This window comes from Mastomys coucha, unplaced genomic scaffold, assembly GCF_008632895.1.
Source record: "Mastomys coucha isolate ucsf_1 unplaced genomic scaffold, UCSF_Mcou_1 pScaffold15, whole genome shotgun sequence".
NCBI classification, from domain to species: domain Eukaryota; kingdom Metazoa; phylum Chordata; class Mammalia; order Rodentia; family Muridae; genus Mastomys; species Mastomys coucha.
This window is the reverse complement of record NW_022196897.1, coordinates 66367352-66386215: the sequence shown is the minus strand read 5'-3', so window position 1 is coordinate 66386215 and position 18864 is coordinate 66367352. Positions and strand designations below refer to the sequence as shown.

Sequence of the window (18864 nt, the reverse complement as noted above, 5' to 3'; positions counted from 1 at the left end):
AACCCCCTTAACATGCCTAGTGGGCAGCAACACTAAGCTCTTGTTTTCTGATTGCGATTCTCAACTTGGCTAAACCCTGGAGTTTCAGAGGGAAATGCTTCTGGAATCTGGACCCCAACCCTGGGGATTGCAAATTAATCATTTTGAAATATGGCCAGGACAACTGGATTAAACAGCAACAACATTTCCAGGTAACCCTACTGGGCTATCACAGGGCAGAACTGCCCCTCCTGCCAGGAGGAAGTTAAAGGTGAATTCTGGAAGCCTCCGGCTGAAGATGGTTGTGTTTGGGTGGGTAAGCTCTGCTCTTCACCGTTTGTCTGCAGCATCATGAGATCCAGGAAGAGCTAAGGCTGAAGGGGAGATATCCAGGGAAAGGTAGGTCTCTTTATAGACACAAGTGTACTATGGATGTGCTTGACACTAATATCCACTTTGTATGGTGCACATTTGTCTATGCAAATCAGGGGTTTAAACATACTCCTGGGCGATCATACAGATGTAGTCATAGAGGTAATGTGGCTCCTTGGGGTGTCTCAGAGAGACCTCTGAGAAGGTAGACAGAGCCTTGCACACTGAAACTTCTTTGTGTCTCATGGCCAGCAACTTCTGCAGTCACCCAGTAAGGGAGATTCCTACTATTGATTTATTTTATTTTATTTTTATTTTTATTTTTGGACAGTGTCTTACTGTCCTGAGATGTAGAACTCACTAATTAGCTCTGGCTGGCCTGGAATTCAAGTTTACCTGCCTCTGCCTCCTGAGTGCTGGAACTAAAGGCTTGTGCCACCGCTCAGAATTTTGGGTACTCTTTAGACCTATCTGACAAGCACCTGCACTTTATTTACCAAGAGACTAGGTGATGTCTAAGCAATCCAATTTGGGAGGATCTCAGTCAGGGAACTCATACACAAGCAGCATGGTCCGGAGAGGACACTGGCCCGCGCGGGAGGAGGAGTTCGGGGGCGGGTGGGGAGAAGGCAGAGAAAGCTCCCGAGGCTCCTCCCTCTTCCTTCAGGAGTGCGTCGTTGCCTTGGCAGCATGGGACAAGGCCCAGGCGGTGGTTGTAGCCACTCTTCCTTCCCACAAAGGTTTCTGGTGGGTCCCCAATTCGGCCCAGTACCGCGTCACCATGTTCCGGGGGAGACGCGGGAGCCGGGTGGGCGCCCTGGAAGAGGAGGCGCCCGTCCGGTCCCCGGGGACCCCAAAGGCAGCTGCTGAACCCGAGAGGGTTCTGCTTCGCGGAATCTTCGAGATCAGGAGGGAAAGCTGCGATGTGGTGCTGGGCGATCAGGCCCTGTGGTGGCGATGCATCCAGCCCGAGCTCCCGGCTGGTGAGTGGCGGCCCCCCACCTTCCCACGACCCCCACACCCTGCAGCCGCCACGCCCTCCTGCCACCGACACCCCTCTGACCCTCCACTCCCAGCCTCCTAAAACCAGGAAGTTGCAGTTTGCCTTTATATTGAATTTCTGTAGAATATTGCATCACAGATTTATGCTTTACTTAGACTTACAGTCTATTGAATATATATATATGCATATATGTATGTATATATATATGCATATATATATATATGAAAATGCAATGCTGCAATTTGCAGTAGAAATATTTCAAGTCGTCTTTGGTTAGACGTGTCTTGGAGAACAGTGGAATGTGGTTCACAGTCTGTTTTTAATTAGCTACGAGTTTATGAAATTAAAAACAGCTGATTCCTCCCACCTCCAGAGGAAAAAACTCCTTGTGCCACAGTTTGTCATAGAATGGAAAAGTTGTTGTTTGAAAATTTCTTGTCCGAACATCTAACTAAATGAAACTATCCAGTCAGGGACCAGAATTAGTGAGAAGTGTGAATTCCACCCGAGTCATATATACAGTGCTGTTCATTTAAGCAAAGCTACTTTGGGCTTTAAGTAAAATGTTTTCAAGTCTTTTGAAGACCCAAGGTGAAGAAGTATTTTCCTGATTCTTTAATATTACAAGCCAGGTGCCAGGATGTGAAATCTTTCTTTTAGCCTGTAAATCAACCTGAGTTGGGGAATATAAATGCTTGTAACTAGGATCTGGATTAGCCCAAGAAACCAATTTAAGCTACAAGCTGACAGTATTTAGAGACTGCAATGCAATGACACGCCCCCACCTCCCTTCTGTGTAGGTCACTGCTATTGCACAAAGACAAATAGTGACAAGAGGAAAGAAATCCTGTTTTATCATGAGTGGTGACTGAGGAAAAAGAGGTTTAATTAGCACTCCTGGTAATAGAATTTGAGAAGCTCTCATGACAGTTTCATTACTCCAAAGTTTGCAGGTGTTTAATTTTGCCCTACGACCCTTTGGCATTCCTTTCCTTCATATAGAGCACACTAGTTTTCTTTGCAATTAACACCTGGTATTTAAACCAGGAGCCTCAGAAATCTGGCACTTGTATTTGTGGAACAGCCCAAGAGGCACATTACTAAATCCAGTGGGTAGAGAGTCATCACTAGGTGATGTCACTCATACGTCACTCATACTTCACTAGGTATGAGCAAAGCACTCTGATGTTGCCTTACCGTAGATACGAGTGATGAGGACTAAGTAATGGGGGTTCCAGAGCAGAGCATATGCAAACCACCACACATAGGAGAATATAGCGTTAGAATGTATGGTAGGAGAAACCATGGCTGTTGTTGCCTGGCAGGTGCCTAACTTTCCAGGGTGGGGCTGGGGTCACGAGGCCTCTGGACATTATTGCATGGTGTATATGAGCTGTTTTCAGAGCATTATGTTTTTAAACTCAAGGTGTATTAGCAGTTTCATTGAGAAACAAAATACTCCATGATCTTCCCTAACTTGTCCATCTTGAGGTTGATGAGGGAAGTCACTGATGTATTTTATGAAGGCTATCACTGCTGGAACTGGAATTAATTAATTGGCCGTCTTGTTGACAGGGTAAGTGACTCTGACCAGAGCGACTGCAGTTCCCTTCTTGGGTTCAAGGTTGACTTAGAAGGAGAGTTGGGTTATCCTCTAAAAAGATGAGGCATATGTGGGTGACTTCAGGCTGAGGTGGGAAGCTTAAATACACTAGCAATACGTTTTGGCCTTTTTCCTTTAAATGAAGGGATGTTTTCAGTTTAGTGTATTAGGTCTTGTTAGGGAAGATATTAATCCTATGAGCAGTTGTTCCCTTGGAAGTTTCGATACTTAGTGCTCAGGTGTGTTACTGAATGTTTTGAAGAGGCAACATGAGGACCACAAGGACTAGCATCTTTGCCTGACACCTAAAGGCAGGACCCCAAAGATTGACACTGACCAGGAAGGCAATCATCAGATGTGAAGTTACTAGTATGTTGTATGGTGACCTAAAGATCCATTGAATGTGAGACTTGTCTGGAAGTTCAGTGTGCTCAATTTGTCTGTCCATGATAGGGAGAATATCATAAAGGATTGATTAGTTGTTTAGAGTCCCAAAAATTTAGAGGGAGGAAAAAAGAAAATTGAACATAATGGTATTTCATAAGGCCTTGCAATATTGTTAGAAACCAAGATGTTACCTGAGGGCCTGGGGTATGGCTCAGTAGTAGTTTATGGTTGATTACCTGGGAAGTATGGGGTGCTAAGTTCAGTTTCCATTTCCCTCTAAAGGCCCAATCCTCCCTTGGGTCTTTAGTCTTAGTGTTTCTTGGTATTTCTTGGCTTGTGGTTACAAAACTGTATCTTTGCATAGACTCACATTGTCTCCATGTGTTCCCTGCCCTTCTTATAAGGCCACTGAGGTCAAAAGCTACCCTAAGTCTAGGGTAATCTCCCTGCTGAATTATAACAGCAGCCAATTTCCCACTATGGTTCTTTTCAAGGTTAGGATGTGAATTTATGGGAGACAGGTCATCTCACCAAATTTATGATGGGAGCTGGAAAGACAATTTGGGTTGAAGGCTTAAATGAAGAACAGAAATGAAAGGCTGTCATCTGGGGCTGAAACTGATGAGCATCAGTCAGGAGTACACCAGAATATTTCAAAAGTAACACAGGCCTGATGATGAGAAACTCAGGGTCAATTCAGTAGAAAATATAAAGTTCTGCCACGCTTTTCTTTTTAAATTTTAAATTACTCCACAGCATCTGTATTCCAAGCCTTCCCAATAATGATAGCCCATGGAATCCTCATTGAAAAAATTCACCTTCCATACCTCTGCTGTGTTAATGACTTTGGCTTTAATTTCATTCCAGTTGTGCCCACCTATGACTGAAATATGGATGTTTGCCATCTCTCAAGTCTATGTCCAGGTTCAGGAAGGATGCTGCCTCCTCTTCTGTAGACATTACTCTTCTTCCTCTAAAGCTCTTTCACTCAAGCACGGTGAAATGTTCAGGGCTTGCCCTTCCTGACAGTCCCTGATCTGGATCTTCCATCATTCCCTCTCTTTTGTTTCTATGTCTTGTTCCCAATTTTTCTGATGAACTTTGGGATAAATGATGTCTTACATTTTTTTCTGTGAGTCACTTCTGAATTTTCCCTCAATTCTGGGAGGCCCTCTATCTTCTTCTCTGATGAAAGTGCCTAGGAAAAGGTTTGAAGCAGTATTCTGATTTTTCAATTAAAAGGAAAATGCCAGTCTTTCCCTTTATGGAGTTCTCCTTCCAGTGATGTGACTCAATTCCATTGGCTTGCTGCCAATAGCACCTAGATTTTCAGTCTCCCATGGGACTTCATTCTACATATTTGTACATTTGGGTGTTCCCTGGGAGGCTTGTCTGTTGTGACTATATATACTTTCCGGACAGTGTAGCCAACTGTGAAGTATATCCACACTGCATTACTACTCGCCTGAAAGTCACTTTGTAGCTATCATTGATATTTGATCAATCAACTGCTATTGTTTTACAGTGCTTGTATATTGGGGTCAGCACTATGCATAGTTTCAGACACATGCTGATGGATAGGAGGGGTTTCTCCATTTCCAAAGATCAGATAAGATGTGAGTCCTTTAAGAACTATTGGTACTAGTAATAAGTCAGCAGGAAGTACTGTGCTTAGGCTCCAAGGGGGCATATTGAGGGAACAGGCCTGAGTTTAGAGATGAAGACCTTAGGCAGGATCTATGGCCTTTGCCTTAGCCTGACTCATTTCTTCCACCAACCCTTCAGGGAAGGAGGGTAGATTTACTTCCCTCAGCTCCCTCTCTTGTATTTGAGGCCAACATTCTGTAGGCAGGGTAAGGAGAGCATTGCTATTGGGCCCAGGGAGTGGCTTCAGTGCACAGTGAAAGTAAAGAATGATGGAGTCCAGATCTGGATGAAGAATATCTGTTTGGTTTACTCTTAGTTCTGGCATGTGCCAGCCACCAGGAAAACTTTTACTGAATGAGCATGTTTGTGATGGATTGCTGCCTCATGAGTTTCAGTTTTACCTAGTGCCTTGTACTATGATGAGCACAGCTAAGTATCAACGCATCCCCTATAGGAGGATCATCTCCTCCTTTTTCCACTTTAAGAACTAGAATTTTTTATAAAAATGTTCTTAAGGGGATCTCCAGTATAATCCATATTAAAGTGAACATTCTTGTTCAGAGTGAGTGAGTCTGTCTCCTTGGCTCCCACTTTGCCTAATGGGACCACATTTGTTTCTTTGAAAACCCACTGAGTAGTAGGGAATGGGCTGAGAGACATGTCAGCTAACATAGCATGAGGTCTCAATGATCTACACCTGCCTGCCTCTTCATCTTTATTTCCCAGTGCATTCCTCAGATTTCATCATCTTGTGATAGACAGGATGACAGAGATAGAATCCTATGGATTATGATTTTCATGTGACTCCTGACACTGGAGTTGGCTCTTTATTCAATGCTTCCATGTTTGCACTCATTAAAACTAATAAAGATTCATTTTAGATTTGTTTCCCTCTTTTTCTTTAGGCATTCGTGGTTCATATATGGAGACAGAAACCAGCTTTCCATTCTCATTAGAGGACAAGCTCCTTGTATGTCTTTTACTTTATATTGTTCCCGAATTTCTAATATATGAGTTAGCATTGTTTCATTTCTTTGCTTTGAGGGTCTAGCAGAAAGTTCCTGTTTTGCTCAGCTGCAGGGTCATAAAGACCAGGAGTCTGGCACTGACATATAAACTAATATGAACCGTAAGGCATTATCCAGTTCAGAGAATTTTTTTTTAATTGCTGCCATAGTCCTTGATGATCGTCTGACTAAGACTGAAAATTATGACCACCTTACTTGTGAATCTTTTTTTTTTTTTAATCAGAGCTGAGGACTGAACCCAGGGCCTTTAGCTTGCTAGGCAAGTGCTCTACCTCTGAGCTAAATCCCCAGCCCCTATTTGTGGATCTTACATGAGTTTATTCAAGCTAGTAAAAGGTAGTTGCCAAGCTAGCTCTCTGGGACCTAAAAGGGAGCAACATCCTAAAGATATTAGAAAGGAATCAGATGAGATTTCTAAGTCCAAATGGGCTGGGTATAAGGTGCTAAGATTCACAGGGATGCTCAAAGTTCTGGTCAGATACAACTGACATTTGCCTGTTTCTTTTAACTTTTATTACATTAGTAATTCGATGATTTCATATATGTATAGGTACATTCTGATTATTGTAATCTCTTCTAAAGTCTCTCATTCCTATCAATACCCCATCTCGATATAATTCATACAATAAATTTTTGAGTCCCATGGAATTTTGCCAGCATCATCTGTGTGATTATAAATTTAAATCTATCCACTGAAACCCAGTGGGCTTATCAGTGGGTACACAATTGAAGAAGGTGACTTCTCGTCCCTCATAATCTATCAGTAGTCAATAGCTCATCATGGAAGGATAGGGCGGGCCCTATGGGCCTCTCTTTGATCCATTATGTTGATAGGCCCAGTCTTGTGTAGATCAATTCCATAGAGCCAGAACTGTTGAAATCCACCTGTTTTATACTATGACTCTAAGCTTGTGCTTTTGCCAGCTCACATGTCTCCAGAGTTCAGTATTTTCAATAATAATGGTTGTCTACTGCATTGTCTTAACCAGTGGCATACTTCTAGGAACATGTGCTTGTCAAATGGTGATCTTTAATTTGGATTGTTACATTAAAGTAGAAGACACAAGACTTTGTACATCCTGATCACAAAGATATTTTACTGTCTTGTGTGATCCGGTCTTATTTCTTTTTCATAAAAAAAAGCAAGATAAAGAAAGCTAGGGATGGGGAAGTTGGGCTAGGTCAAGCTTAGTCTTACTTCACTTACAAATGCTGTATTTTGGGATGGATCTCTGTGGCATGTATCAATAGCTCCTAGTTCTCCTCAGGCTGTGAACATGTCTACTCTTTTCTTTCTCATTAGTCTGAAGTGAGGGCTCTGGGTGAACAGAGAAGCATGACACATACCTAAGCAGATATATGATCTTCTAAAGTGAAAATTTCAAAGAAACAAATTTCACTATTTTTTTTTTTTTTTTTTGGCTTTTTCGAGACAGGGTTTCTCAGGATAGCCCTGGCTGTCCTGAAACTCACTCTGTAGACCAGGCTGTCCTCGAACTCAGAAATCCACCTGCCTCTGCCTCCCAAGTGCTGGGATTAAAGGCATGCGCCACCACCACCCGGCCAAATTTCACTATTGATCTGTGAGGGTCACTCTGGTTTTCATTACAAATGATGACTATGGTTCACCAAGTTAACTCCACAGTTTACTAAAAATCAACAATATGGAGTGTGAGAATATGTTATTGGAACTCCTATATTCTGGCACCTGTTTACATATATAATATAGAGCATATTTCAGGTATGGACACGGAAGGCTCTTAGGTCTTAACTCTTGCACCTGCAAGTGTGTAAGTAACTTAGAAAAGTCAGCAAACCTGGATGAGCAACAGTTTATTCAGCTGCAAAATGAAGGATTTGTATTATATAGCAAAGTTTCCAAAGAGCATCAGCTCCAATCTCCTGTAAAGCAGTAATTAAAAGAATAGAAACCAGGACATTTTTTGTCCAATGGGGAAAAATCTGAGTAAGCTTTGAATGGCCAGGGGATTCAGCGTTTTGGTATATGTAGAGAAGTGTTTTAGTTTTTTGGCAAAAACTTTGAAACCTAATGCTTTTCTCATTAGAAAGAAGTACCATGTGGGGAACAGGGGTACCCTGCAGTTCTCCAGCACTAGGGCATGATGAAAAATGGGGTGGGTCTTCCTCACAGGCATTGTCTACTTGTTGGCAGATTTTTCATGATGGACAGAAATAACATCTCATCCCACCTTAACTTTGTTTTATTTTATGTTTACGTGATCTTTACCAAACTTCTGAGCAGACTCTGTAATCTTATTAAAATATTATGTTTCCAAGACTTTTACATAAAGTGAAGGTTTCAATTTTTAATTATAATTTCCAACTCTATTTTCACATACTTACTATCTCTGACACATTTTAAAGTTGTTTTCTTAAAAAAGAATAATTAATTTCTCACCACAGCTCTGAGCTCAGAGAATTAGATCAGTGACCAGAAAAATATAAGAAAGCCAGGCTTCAGGGAGCCTCGAAAGTGTCTCTTGTTACAAGGTGAAATGATTGTTTCTATATTTAAGTTGATACAAACACATTTACTTACTGGAAGTTTAGCAAAAAGAAAGGTAATGTGGAACAATGTGAAAATGAGGGAAAATGATCATTTTTTTCTTTGAAATGGGAGTTGGAGATTTTGCTGGGCAGGGCTTCTGCTAAGTGTTAATCTGCCTAAGCTGTCTGGGAACAGATGTAAGCGAAACAGATACCCAGAGCTCTGCCTTACATCCAAACTGAGACATCTGTCAGAGGGCCGTGTGGTCACGAATAATGGGAGGAGGGGCTAACCCTTCAAATGACCTATTCCTCATGTGAGTTAGGGAGGCAGTAATTAGTAAGACATGGTGCTTTGAGTTGTCACTCTGTGCACTAATAAGAAAGCTTCTCTGTGGGGTATGTTCCAAAGCTACCAAACTTGAAGAGATTCTTAAGAGACATACATAAAGGTTCAATTTTGCATAGTAGCTATATTTTACCTGGTAATAAACTTTTGAAAATGCCTACTTATCATGGGAAAATTTCCCAAGACTTTTGTATTTTATTACGATGAATTGGTCTTCATTGTAACAAAACAAAGAAAATCACAAAGTCAAATATAGAGTGACATCTCTCTCGTAGGACTGCCAGTTGGACCTTGAGGTATGGTGCTTTCGAAAGTGGCCAATACAGGTCTCATGTTCTACCTATGGCTACTTGAAAAACAGAGATCCCGCTAGTAAGATAGAAGAACAAAATTTGAAATAAGATTGAATTTTAATTTATGTAAGTCTAATATATGCAAAAGGCTGGTGGAAACTTCATTAGACAATGCTGTAGCAACACAGAGAGTAGACATCTTCATTTTCGAGCTAGGGATGAAGCTCAGGGAGAGGATGCTCAAGAGATCTGGTTCAATCCCCAACCCAGTACTTCTAGGGAGAAAAGAGAAAAGAAAATAAAGGGTTAAGTTTTCTCTATTTTCAGGATTTAGTTCTAATGTATTTTTCTACCCAGGAAAGTATGCTTTTCAAAACATTCATCCCAGTGTAGAATGGAGGGAGTTACACAACTTGAGTGGCCTGTTAACAAGAAAAGCGACTGAGTCCTGGGCTGCCTTTGCTGCCACTTTGGAGGCCAAGGCAGGGGATCTCAAGTTCAGATTCAAATCCAAAGGAAAAGCAAACAAATGAAAAAACCTTAACAATGCTGATCTGGAAATGCCAAAGTGGCAGTTACTCTAAAGTGGTTTCTGTACTGTTTTGTGTTTACAAGTTTATACAATGTACCGTTTGTATATACAAATGTATACAATGAACCATTTTGTGTATACAAGACAGCTTTTGTTTTTTGTGGGTTAACTGACTAGTGATTAACTGTGTAAAAACCACTGTACTATTCACCACAGTCTCTGTGTTTATTGTTCGAACAAATCTGACAAATCAATGTGTTTCTGATTTGAAATGGTCATTATCCTATTTTGGACCTTGTGAAATTCTGTAGACTAGTATTTATTTCAAAAGATGAAGAGTCTATTTGAAGGCAAACATGTTCAAACTTAACCTATCTTATTTTCCTTTTTTCTCCCCTTTCTTTCAACTTCTGTGGGCTCTTTGTGAATGAACTGGTACACAAGTGCTCCCTGGGAGAGGAGACAAATCTTCCAGTGGCCCCTCAGGGACATACAGTAAGAGGCACCGGGTGGGGGGGATAGGGGCACTCAAGGTCAGTAGATTAGAGCCATGAAGCAGATGGCACTGTCCGGAGCTTGGGGCCCTTCAGAGGACTGAAGAAATGTACAGATGACAAAGATAAAGACTGAAAAAGCCAAGGTGATGGGTACAGACAGCAAAGTACCGTTGGGCGCAAGCAGCTATGGTTGCTGGAGTATGTTTGAAATCCACTGTAGTTTGACAGTGGGATTTAGAGGACAAGAGATACCTTTCAGTTGTGAGGTCTCACTGCTCAACTGTCCATCACAATCCTATATTCGTTACAGCTTCTAGTGTGTCTTATGACTAGGTGATAACACTTCAAGTTACATGGATAAAGCAGCCTTTAAAGCTTGCAATCACCAGGTTGCAAGCACAGCCACCTCAAGAGCCTTTGTGACTGAGTCCCTGGTACAGTTTTAGAAGTGTGGGGCTGAAAATAGAGTGCTGCACGCCCAGGGAGTTAGTTATACCTATATGCACATAAATGCATTTGTGTGGTACCAAAGAAAAGGAACTCTTAGTAGCTATGATTCTTCCTACGATCTTGGAATTCCCAAAGTCGGGGTGTGCTAGAAGTTAGGAAAAGAAAAGAAGGAGATGGCATTGCTGAAAATTAAACCTCATGCTAATGTTTGACACAAAAGCAAGATTTTAGAGGTTCTCACTGTAGATAATGACTAAATCTAGAGCTAGGCAGACAAGTAGACAGACAAACAGGCACACATACAGACTAAATACTTTTACAGCTTTTTATTTTATTTTATTTTATTTTATTTTATTTTATTGCACAATTGGTATAATACTATGCACTTACAGTAAGCACAAAGATAAGTCTAAACTAACACAGCATAGCAGCTGGCATCAGGGGATTCCCGTGAATTCGCCAAGCTTTCTTATCAGAAACAGGATTGTACAAATGCCTACTGCTGCTACCCAGCAATGCCCCGTGCTTGGTTGCAAATAGTGAGCACACATCAATTGGTGTTTGTACCACCAGGCTCTGTGTTAATGGTTTTCTATTGTTTTACCTTTGCAACAAGACTGTATCATCTAAGAGGGAATTTTATCCCTAGGTATCCTCAGTATTATTTTGTCTCAAGCCTTACTTAAATGGAGCTGATTGTATCCAACGTTTGGCAGTCTAACTTAGGTGCCTGCAATTCTTATAATGCTACCTCTACAGGGAATCTAGAATCCTCTAGTGCCCTCCAGAGTTGTTGGTCCCACAATCCACAGAATAATAGTGAAGACTCCGGGTACTAATTCTAGCCCTAAAATCTTTCAGATGAAATCATATCGCTTGTTTTGCCATTTTAGAAAGTTAACACAAGAGTGTGTTGCATTTCTCTATCCCTTTGTAATTTCTGAGTAAATGAAGAAACTATGAATTTTAACAAATTGTTTAGTTTTAGTTATTTGAATTATATGTACTCATAAATGTTTGAGGGTATGTTTGTACTTGTGAGCGAAGGTGACAGTGGAGGCAAGAGCTTTAGTATCCCCCCCAGAACTGGAGATGCAGGCTTTTGTAAACCACCCATGATGCTAGAAATGTTCTTCAAAGGAGTATTCCCCCCAAACCAGTGTTAGAGATGAGAAATGGTATTTTTGCATACTTTTAATTAGTGCTTCTCTTAAATCATTTGTTTAATTTTATTTAGGAAGTTCTCAGTATGTGCTGGGGTTTCTGACACTATAATTAGTTTGACAGGCTCCACGTCAAGGTATATACAATCTCTTAGAAGGCATAGTAGCAAGGTAACGACTTGCTGATTTACATTTGGGGTAGATGAGGTGATACAGGCATTGTGAATAATCATGGACAAATAGCTAAAGAAAAACTATGGGCAAGAGTACTGGGGAAAATAGGGTGAGAGTGAATTTAGGGTGAGCTCTGAGTCAGATTGTGAGTCAGCAACACAGATAAAGAAAAACAATCCCTAGAATATTTTGAGAATGTGCTGGGAAGGTTTGGGCTTTATTTGCAGAATAAGCACAAGGTCCATGTAGAATCACATATGATAGGAATGATTCAGGACTTGAATATAAGGCTAGCCTGTTCTGTCAACCTGAGTGTTAAACAGGAGTCTTGCAGGCTGCATGCTTGTGGAAGTTAAGGGTTTTGTTTTGTTTGTATTTTATTTTATTTATTTACTTTGGAAATCAAGTTTTGGTTTAGAAAAGCAATCAAGGACACAGGCAGGCTAGATCAGTGGGTAACAGGACGAGGAAGATGGCCAGTATACCAGAAGACCAGGAGGCTGTGTGTGCACACAGGGATAGTGGACCTGTGGGAGATTATCACATATAGGACTTGGAGACTGTGGAGTTTAAGGAAAATATGCTGCAATGGTGGTACCATTTATTTTCAATTTTTATTATTTTATTTATATTCATTCCTGTCAAAGTCCCCCTTAGTTCCCCTTCCCATAGTTCCTCATCCCATCTTTCCTCCCCCTTACCTCTGAGAGGGTACTCCTCTCCCCCAACAGGCCTCCTTCTTCCTTGGGGTCTCAAGTCTTTCTAGAATTAAGCACATCTTCTCCCACTAAGGCCTGACCAGGCAGACCTCTGCTTTATTTATGCCAAGGGCCTTGGATTTGGCCTGTGTGTGCTCCTGGTTGGAGGCTCCATCTCTGGGAGCTCCCTGGGACCATTTTTAAAAGTAGGTAATTGATGGATTGTAGTTATTGCTGATGTCCATTCTCAAATGAGCTAAGTACAAAGCGTTGTGTCTGTTACAGATCCTTCCAAAGACCCTGTATCAAATGTGTCAGGGATTAGTGAAATACCCAGCAGAAGGGAAATTGCTTGAACGAGGCATTAATAGGAGAAATTACTCCTGAAGACTGTAAGTCGAACTCCATCAAGCCTAACTTTCTTTTTTTTTTTTTTTTTCAGAAGCCTCAGAGTCTTTCCTGAATGTATCTTGTTTCTTATTAGAATGGAGGATGCTACTTAGAAATAATAATAGCTTTTTACATTCAGAAAATGTCATGAGATCTTGATAAGGTTATGACCTTTGAACATGCCCAACAGTTATTATAAAAAATAAAACTGAAATAGCAATTTATAAATGTACCATTTTAATATAGAAAATAAGTTTATAGCTTTTTAGTATTAGAAAAGGTACATTTATTTCTTAAAATCTCCATATTATTTTGGCTTAATGTAAGTTTATGGTTGTGGCAAACATATTACTCAAACTACTGTGTCTATCTGTACAGGAGAAATAACATGAATGGGAGTAGACAGCTGTTGTCATGTGCAGCGGTCTCATTTTATGATTTTACTCTTTGAAAGTATAAAGTGGTGGCAGTCTGTTTTGTTTCCATTATGCAGATAAAGAGTTAATACTGCTCAAAATCTTGTTAGACGTATTTAAATGGCCCCATAACTATCCCATATATGTTTAAATTTTCATTTAAATATTTATGTTGTGAGAGTACTACACTCTCATAAAAATATAGAGATTAAATTTTCCATAGAAGTTGTTTGCTTTTGATAAGTTTAACATTTGTCATATTTCAAGAAAATATTTTTAGCATCTAAGATAGCTATCAGTTCTCAGGCTGTGTCAATTCTTTGCATCAGGACCAAATGTCTTCCAGTCCTTGAAATATCTTGGAAAACAGATGTATTACTGGTCAACCTTTTTTCTGGGGTTCATTATGAGAATCTTAGGTGCTTACTGGACATCTGCATCCTGTTGAGTGTGGGAAATGTTGTGCTCTGAGAACCCAGAGCATGCAACATGGATCCCAACAAGAAAAGCTATGGGTACCTTTTGGATTTGAGTGTTTAAAGTTCTTTAGTCAACAACATTTAATTAGTATCCATTGTGTACACTACCTATTGCTTCATTGTGGACATAATTATGCCCAAAATAATATCAGAGAAGTTTTCAGCCTTCTGAAGTAAATGCCACATTTCTTTGGCTGTTTGGTACTTAATGTTAATATATTTAGTCAGCAGTTACATATTGCTTAGCCAATAGATATGGGCACCACACTAAAACCATTGATTAAGGGATTCTTGTTTATATCCTAGACTTAGTATTATCATTGGCTTTAAGAATAGGTGTATCTGTGCTGGAGAGATGGTTCAGCAGTTAAGAGCACAGCTTCTCTTCCAGAGGTCCTGAGTTTAATTTCCAGCAACCAGTGAGAATCACAACCATCTCTAATGGGATCTGATGCTATCCTCTGTCATGCAAGCATGCAAGCAAATAGAGTGCTCACATACATACATAAATACATCTTAAATATAACACCCATCTTTAACATAACTCTTGACTAAGTAAAACTACATTAGGGGTTCCCATAAAGACACAGTTACTGCTGTGTGGTCTGTTCTGTGCTTATAGAAATCAAAGTAATGCTGATGTACTACTAACTCTGAAAATTCAAACCATGCATCACTTTCAACTTATCACTAATTTTGCACCCCAGAAATAACCTTGTATTCTGTTTTCTGACTTAGTCAGATCCCTGGTCATCACTGCTGCTAGCAATGCTCTTTTGTCTGCGTACACTGTTGCAACATAATGTGTTGTGCATTTGATATGGATATTACCATATTGCCATAAGGAGCTGCTATTATTTTAGTCACCAACTGATTCTATGATAGTGTCAGATTTCTTTGGCATATGCTTATGTTTTTGTACAGATGACCCTAAGTAACATCTGCTAGCTTTGTGGTGGTATCTACTGTTTCCGTTTTAGGTTTTGAGTTTTTCCAGTCACATTTTAAATGCAAGTCTATAATATTCTAACATGTTAGGCTCCGTTTATGCTTTACATATCGATATTAGGAAAATGAACTGGCAGTATTATCTCATAATTAGGGCAGAAGTAGATACCACCTACACACGGTATTTTTAAAAAGCCCCTTTTTGTGACTGCCTTTTCACCTCTCTCATTGATTGACATTTGAAAATAATAGATGTCCTTTTAATGGATCATTTTTCTTTCTAAATTTCAAGCACACGTTGCCCTCTGTTGTAGGTGATATGGTCCCATAAACTTGATGACACATATGTATAGTAGTGACATGGCTCTGGTTAGCTCATGTCTTGTTGGATGCCAGTCTTTCTTGGTGTCTTTGGTGGTTATGCTAGATCAGGTAAAAGAATTGGAAATGAAACATCTAGGAAATGTTGAAATCTGTCCTCACAGGTACTGGAAAAGATTGTAGAAAACAGAAGTCATTGACTAAAATGGCCAAGGGACCCTTTCTTGATTCTCTTGGCACCACCTTGTCAAAGAAGAGCAGAAATTAAGATCTCATACTGATACTTCCTTTTATTTTATGTTATCATCTTGTTTTCTCTACTTATAAAATATATTTATTCAAAGAAAGTAGTATGACATATTTTTTTTGTGGCATTTAAGTGAATCTAGAATACCCGTGAAATGAAAATTCACAAGTTCTTTTGAATTTAATAGCATTTGCCCTTATTTTGTGCTGGAAGATTAATTAGATTTTATTAGAGGGTGTTATCAATTAAATATGCCACTTCCATTCTTACTAATAAACCTAAGTTGGTAAAGCAAACACACATAGCAGGCATGGTCCTGTTCATAACATATGTGGTATTGATATGACTATGGTTTTTTGTCCCAGCCTTCAGCCTCCTTCATGTTTAGGGTGTCAGCAATGCCAACATCTCCATGTTCATTCAGTGGTCCTGGCTTCCCTCAGTCCCTCTCTGTCCCTTGGGTGCATTACATCATTAGAATAACCTTCTGTTCCCCTTCTTGCCACCACTTGGCTGACATCACATTCTGTGCCTGTGTCTCATGGCTTTGGCTGCTGTGGCATCTGTGTCGCTTCTCATCCAAAACTCAGTTCCACTGGGCACGAGGGGGGGTGGTAGATTAAGATCCTTGCAATAGTTAGTTTTGAGGATAAGACCCATAAGAAGCTGCGTGTTGGAGGAGCTTTTCATCTAGGCCTGAAATAGGAGATCCTGGGACTGGAGTGTCCCTTGAGAAATAGGGATCTGCTTCAGCCTTCTGTGCCCAACACTCAACTGCGTAAGTGGGCTGGTGGGCTGAGTCCAAAGGGAATATCACTTCCACCGATTGTGGTTTAGTTTGTCTCCCTGTACAACTGAAGCAAAACTGAATAGGGGGTGTTCCAGTGACTTCCTTCTTCCCGAGGAGTAGATGGCTCACTCTGTCACATCTCCCTACTTCTCTGCACAATCTTCCCTACACCCCTACATAAAGTATTTGAGGAGAAAGAAGACTTGGAGACACATTCTTTAAAGGTGTTTTCAAGTGCTGTGTATATACGGACTGATATTTGCTATACAAGAGACTACTTAGCTGTTTCCAATGAGAATTTCCTATGACTTGGTTAGCTTTTAGCATAGTAAATTTTGTCTGTACTCACAAGGATGGGACAATAGAAAGAAACATATTTCTATTAAGATTGTGTCATGTCTTGTAGCCATCCTGAGCAGGTGGGCCTGTAATTATGTTTTTGATGCTCTTTTAAGAAGTCAATAATACCACGGGAGATAAAAGAATAGCAAAATTAATTTGTTTAAGCATTACGTAGGAAGTCTTGTATATGTGTTCACTAGAGAAACATCGAGTTTCTTCCCTTAAAGGACAAGGCTTTGTTTTGTTTTTAATAAGACACACTCTTCATAATTAAAACAAAATCCTAGTGTTAAAGGATTACTGCTTTAAATAATTGGATTTCTTCCTTTTGTCTCTCTGATCCCCTGTATATGAGAGGAAAATCTAGTTGTGCTGAAGGATAATAAATATTTCCAAATTAAAGGGTCCTTTTAAGCATGGAATTTTAATAACTTTTTTAAGTTTATGGATGATGATATAGGAGTAAGTTAAGGTCAAGAGCCATTTTAAATTTAAATTCAAAAGCCAAAGATACAAAACTTGGTCAAGCAGTGGAGCTGTGTAAAGGCTTCTTACATGACAATGCATTTTTTTTTTGCAATAAATTATTACAAATTATCCACACAGTTTTATTGACTCTTTTTTTTATCACAACAGTATATTTATTTCCTTACCTATCTGGTGTTTTACATTTTGTATGTCGTATGTCTTGCAGAAGTACTGTCTTTCAGAGATGATAAAAATTTGAAACTGGTTTGGGCGAGAAAACAATAAGGAAACACACAGTGTAAACATCTGAGATTTGTTGGCAAAGAATGATCTGAAAAGGCTGAATCCCTACTTCCTTGGAGGTCACTTTGGGGACAGGGAGGATCTTTACAGATCCATCTAATGAATTTCAGTCTTGGAGCTCTTTGGAAGCTCAGAGAAGCACCAGCTCTTGCTCTAGTTGAAGACTTAAAACAAAAACCAAACACACTGATGGAAATCTGAAGCCAGAGTAGCAAGAGATTTCAACTTGACCCATTTGGCAAGCAGCATGGGTCGTACCAGTAGTAAATGATACTGTCACTCCTTAAACAGGTTGTTGGTCACCTTAATCCTTGTCACCAGACTGCTTTGAAGCCTCAGCTACCTAAAATAATTCAGTGGTCTCTCAATCTAATGCAAAAGTCCAAATCAATAATAATAAAGTAGGCCTGTATTGAAAGTATTTCCTCTTTGACATTAACTATTATGGAATAATAAGTTAATGTGGGGACAAGGTAAGGAAGGAGAGGAACCATTTGGCTGGAGCTGTCTTGAGAGCACAGATAATGTGGGTTAGACAGCAGAAGTGACTTCCTTCTCATACTTCCAGGACTGAAAGTTCAAGGTTTCACTAGGGTTGGTTCCTGAAGTGCCTCTCTCAGGATCCAGGGCAGCGATCCTGCCTTCTTGCTGAGTGTTTACCCAGTCTTACCCTGGTATCTGCAGAGAGCAAGAGAGATCAAGCAAATAAGTGGGTGAGAGCAGGAGAAAGAGAGTGAGGGGGAGAGAAAGAGGGAGCAAGGAGGGATGGAGGGAGAGAGAAAGACAGAGACAGAGAGAGACAGAGAGAGAGACAGAGAGAGAAAGCCAGAGAGAGAGACAGAGAGAGACAAACACAGAGAGATAGAGAGAGTGAAGACAGAGACAGACAGAGAGATAGAAAGAGACAGAGAGAGTGAGACAGAGAGAGAGACAGAAACAGAGACAGAGAGAGAAAGACAGAGACAGAGAGAGACAGAGAGAGAAAGACAGAGACAGAGACAGAGACAGAGAGAGACACACAGAGAGATAGAGAGAGTGAAGAGAGACAGACAGAGAGAGATAGAATGAGACAGAGAGAGTGAGACAGAGTGAGACAGAGAGACACAGAGAGAGACAGAAACAGAGACATAGAGACGAGAGAGACAGAGAGACAGAGACAGACAGACAGAGAGTGCAGAGAGGGAGCAGGAAAGAAAGAGAAAGAGCTAATGAAAGCGAGAGGGAGAATCTTGTTTACTTATATAGAAGGAGACCAGTTCTCCCTTGAGATGTCATTTTCAGGTAGCTAATGGCCTCATTGCTTGCTCTTCAAACACAGTCCCACTGGGTGCTGGTTGGGCATTGATGTATGAATTCTGGGCCGTACAGTCATAATAGATGAATCTACTACAAAATTGTAATTGAATCTTTTCCTAATCTACAAGTGAGTTTTTTACTCCTGTGTGGTAAGGCTTATCTTTTGATTTTAATACAATGG

The 18864-nt window shown here is 40.3% G+C and overlaps 1 protein-coding gene across 1 annotated transcript in view; it reads left to right on the top strand.

Moving 5' to 3' along the window:
• Positions 1-1048: 1048 nt before the first annotated feature.
• Positions 1049-18864, top strand: part of Cerkl (ceramide kinase like) — a 96659-nt gene continuing 78843 nt past the window's right edge. The window contains exon 1 of the mRNA XM_031370775.1: positions 1049-1334. Coding sequence (XP_031226635.1) covers positions 1133-1334 — 202 coding nt within the window. The 5' untranslated portion in view covers positions 1049-1132. The remainder of the gene's footprint in view (positions 1335-18864) is intronic.